Source organism: Ostrea edulis, chromosome 1 (assembly GCF_947568905.1).
Source record: "Ostrea edulis chromosome 1, xbOstEdul1.1, whole genome shotgun sequence".
Taxonomy (NCBI): Eukaryota; Metazoa; Mollusca; class Bivalvia; order Ostreida; family Ostreidae; genus Ostrea; species Ostrea edulis.
The window spans coordinates 20385746-20389846 of NC_079164.1; the positions used below are offsets into that span (position 1 = coordinate 20385746).

A 4101-nucleotide genomic window follows, 5' to 3' on the forward strand; every position below is an offset into this window, starting at 1 on the left:
TAAATTATTTCCAATAAATCGATAGCCTTGTATTGAATTCTTTTGAGTCAAAATTTTACGATATCTGATACAATGTAACATGCAATGGCAAGTTTGAAAGAGAAAAAAAAAAGTGGTTTCTTGAATTTTTTATTCTGATATTCTTTACATTTTGTCGCTAATTTCTTAACATTTAAAGAAAAACTAAAAGTTTTATATAGAAAACAGAATACATAATCTTGATTGTTGTCTCCTGGAAAACTTTGTTTTAGTGGGTTTTTTTTTTTAGTGCCCTCCAGACTTCGATGACCCGATGTTTTGTCAGTTATATAACCAGCTAAAATACAATAAAACTACGAAAGATTTGAAACCTGTATGATTTTTAAGTTTCGGACTAAAACTTGCATGTACTTGCTGAATGGGGAGTGAGGAGAGTGCTCTGTATACTCATCACCCGTGTTTTGTTACTTACGGATTTTGAACAGTCAATGACCTTGATGATACAATGTTCTTTAAAAGCACAGTCATTAAACAATGTGAAGTATAGCTCGATATAGATACTAATTATGATTGCATTATGTTGAAGTGAAGTGCATGGATCAATTCATAAACAAGTTTATTGTTAAATCGCCATTGCACGACAGGCCTTTGAACTGTAAAGAGAAAGGAATGGTGATTAAGCGAGATATGACGCCTGCTAATTTGTGTTTATTTTGCAAAAATGATAAATGGAGCACATGCGCACAATGCAAAGCAGATAAATAATAAGAAATATTAAACCATTTTATTACACTTTTATTACAAAAATAAACAAAGATAACCCCTTGAGCAGCTGTCGAATGAGCTTATAGTGTATGCATTGTAACAAAAAAAATCTACTATACAATTCATGAAATATTTTGTGAAAGTCTGTTGTTGACACGGAGTGAAAACGGAATTTTGTTTATTCTTTGATTATTTTCTCTATTTTACAAGTAATGTTACATAAAATGTTTAATTAAAGATTTAAAAAATGACAAATATAACCCCATCATGTAAACTGTCGTAATGTTTAGACTAGATATTAAAGCGACAACGGTCAGGAATGGCCATTGTTACATCAGATAATTCAATCCACAAAAGAAAATAGATTATTCCATTTCTTTTCTTGTCCAAACCTACGCTGTTTTTATTACCTGGCGATTAGAGTAAACGTTCAAACGGCCAGATGAGGCTAATTATGTATGCATAACACGCCTATTTTAATAAAAATACCTATAGCGGAGAAGATAAAATTATGAAATATCAAAGCCAATCGCTCTGTTTGCTAGGCCCTCCTTACATTTAAATTCACACTGCTGTGTAAGCCATCTTTCACTAACGCGTCATTGTGATAGCCTCGCTAGATAATTGGCATACGGGATCACAACCGTTGAAAACCAATCAGATTTGAGCCTAGCGATTTGATTATAATAATCTGAGCGCATAACAATAATCATATTTCTGACATGCGCGCTAAGATATTCAGAAATTGCAACAGTGAAAAACTTATTTCATTTTGTGTGTGAGATACACCATGTCGCGTCGAAAGCAACCGAAACCAAGGCATATTGAGACGGAAGAAGAATTAGCATGCATTTTACAGAATGGTAAGTGAAGCTTTATTTTGTTCACGGACTTTTAAAGTTGCAGTCACAGGTGTATACGGTAACCGCACGATATATTTCTGCCGAGTGCATTAGTATCCGATTCCGTTTGGCCATGTGCGTTTTGTTTACCTTTTCACGTTGAATAGTCCAGTGGGACAATCGACTGTTATTTCGTCTGTAGAATCATTAGCATCATCTGGACATTTAACAGACCGGTTTAGCGATTTGGATATATTGTTAAACCATTCTGAACCATGTTGTTTTTCCAGTCCAAAAAATCCGCGAAAATCCAATGACGTTTATTTCAAGTAGGTAAGAAAATTTATACGTGCACATTTTCCGTATTAATCCAATTAATATGATTAATATAAAGCTTCTAATATTTTTTCTTTAAAATTAATCAATATTACATTTATTTGGGGAAGATTTTTTTTTTTACTTCTCAATAATCTGCCAAAGCTTGCTTGTTTAATATTGTTCAAAGATTACAGATAACCTTTAAAAATCATTTAAAAGATGCTGAGTAAATAAATTATTTATACTTCTGTCCTTGGATATTAAAGGAATGGAAAATAAACATTTTGAGTAGACCAATCTAATAAAATTGACATAAATTATAGATTATTTTTCAAAATGAATAAAAATGCATTTTTTGTAAAAGTAGAGGTGAGCATAAAGTTGTCATAAATGTTAAATTTAATAAAATATTCTTTGATATTTTGAATTCGATAGCAATTTTTCTACCACTTGCACCTGCTTTGAAGTTTGAACAAGCAATCAATAATTTGTTAAGAGCTGTTTCAATGTATTTATTGGAAAAATTAATAGTAGATTAGGCTTGATCCTGTAAGAGTCCTTATGTTTGATGAAAAGTCGTCTATTTCTTATCATTTATTTGCGGTAGAAAGAACTCCCAAATTCTGTATACGTGCTTGAAACTGATAAACGGGGATATTTTAAAATATAATATCAATTTTGAAGAATTGTGCCAATATTACAAGGGTACTTGAATGCGAGTAAAGCATGTCGTACACTGGGTAGAAAGTCTTACTGACATTTACAAATCAAACAAAAGATTATTATAAATCATACTTTAAAATCCTTGCTTGGTATCAATGGCCATCTATTCTATTGAAAATTTCGAGATAGTTGAGAAAACGTAAATTGATAAGACGTTGTAAGCTTAAGGATTAAAGGACAGACTAGCGATTGTCGAATTTGGCTGGAAACCTCACAAACTCGGTTGCTATATGGATAAATATCAAATTAAAATATAAAGTTGTGATATCTTCTTTGCCTGTCCCTCATGGGGATGAATTGTCGCTCTGCCCATGTATCTCACACTTGTGTCAAAATTTGTTTTATTTGAAGATTTCTCTGTTCCCAGGTTTATTCATTTATGAAAATATGTGAGAAAATGCCTGGGAGAAAAATTGTATTGTGGAAGTATATAATTATGTTGGTGTAATTATATTGGTTGTAAATTGCTTTACACACATGTTATTTACCACCTTATCTTGTTCTGGACACCCAAGTTACACTGTCCTGCCTCAGGGTGGATTGGACACTGTACTTTCTCCTGGAGTCTTGTCATTGATTATTTTAGACAGATCATATAGTTTGTTTGTATACCTTTTCTATTGTGTCAAATTCTTGTCAAATTTTTATCTGATCTTCCCTGTTAATTTTTACAAATTAGTGGAAAAATAAAATACCAGCACAATTTTTGGAAGCCATGGAATTTGTCTTTTTATGATATTTGAATTGAAATAATTTTTTTTTTAGTGTGGAATAACAATTTACTTTAAATTGAATATTAACAAAAAAGTTTGCAGTTTTGAAGAAAAAAGAAGAAAATAATATTGCAATTTTTAAGGTTAAAATTTTGTGTGAGTGTTTTGCCATCACAATCCATTATATTCAGTTTTGGACTTTTAATAAAAAATTTTGCAGGCATTGATTTGTGAAATGAAATGCAAGCAAGATGGATAGGAGACAATAAGATATTATCTATGACCTAACCTCCCTACCTTTCTTCAGCACAGCTGCTTCCCCAAGTCAAATTTGTGAAAACTCTGACAGGCGTTTAGCAGCAGCAATTTGAAAGAATGCTCAACTAAATGTTATGACTGCCAAAAAGAAAATAAATAGGGGGATATCTCCAATTTCTTCAATTCTAGTTAGGTTGTTTGCAGTGATTAATGATGGAATGCGTTTGTTTTTGAAAAAATTATTTGAAAAAAAGGGAGAGTGTAGTTTTTCCATTATGAAAACATAAGATTTTATTTGAATAGGAAAAAAGTTAAAAATCTTTGAATCAATCAGAAATTTCTTGATGATCTTTCTGAGTAAGCAGATTTTTAGCAGCATTTTATAAACCAAAATAACATAAAAGAATATTTTCTTTGTTCCATCAGTTTTGTTCCATTTCTGTCAGTTACCTCCCTTTGTAAAGTTATGCATGTTCTAAGTTAACCACCACTTTTTCTTTGAC

The 4101-nt window shown here is 31.5% G+C and overlaps 1 protein-coding gene across 2 annotated transcripts in view; it reads left to right on the forward strand.

Annotated features, from left to right (window-relative positions):
- Nucleotides 1-1316: 1316 nt before the first annotated feature.
- Nucleotides 1317-4101, forward strand: part of LOC125663618 (homeotic protein spalt-major-like) — a 38177-nt gene continuing 35392 nt past the window's right edge. The window contains exons 1-2 of one of the 2 annotated variants that reach the window (XM_048895897.2): nt 1317-1607; nt 1877-1915. In XM_048895897.2, coding sequence (XP_048751854.2) covers nt 1535-1607; nt 1877-1915 — 112 coding nt within the window. In that variant the 5' untranslated portion in view covers nt 1317-1534. The remainder of the gene's footprint in view (nt 1608-1876; nt 1916-4101) is intronic. The other variant, XM_048895898.2, reaches the window with a different exon arrangement.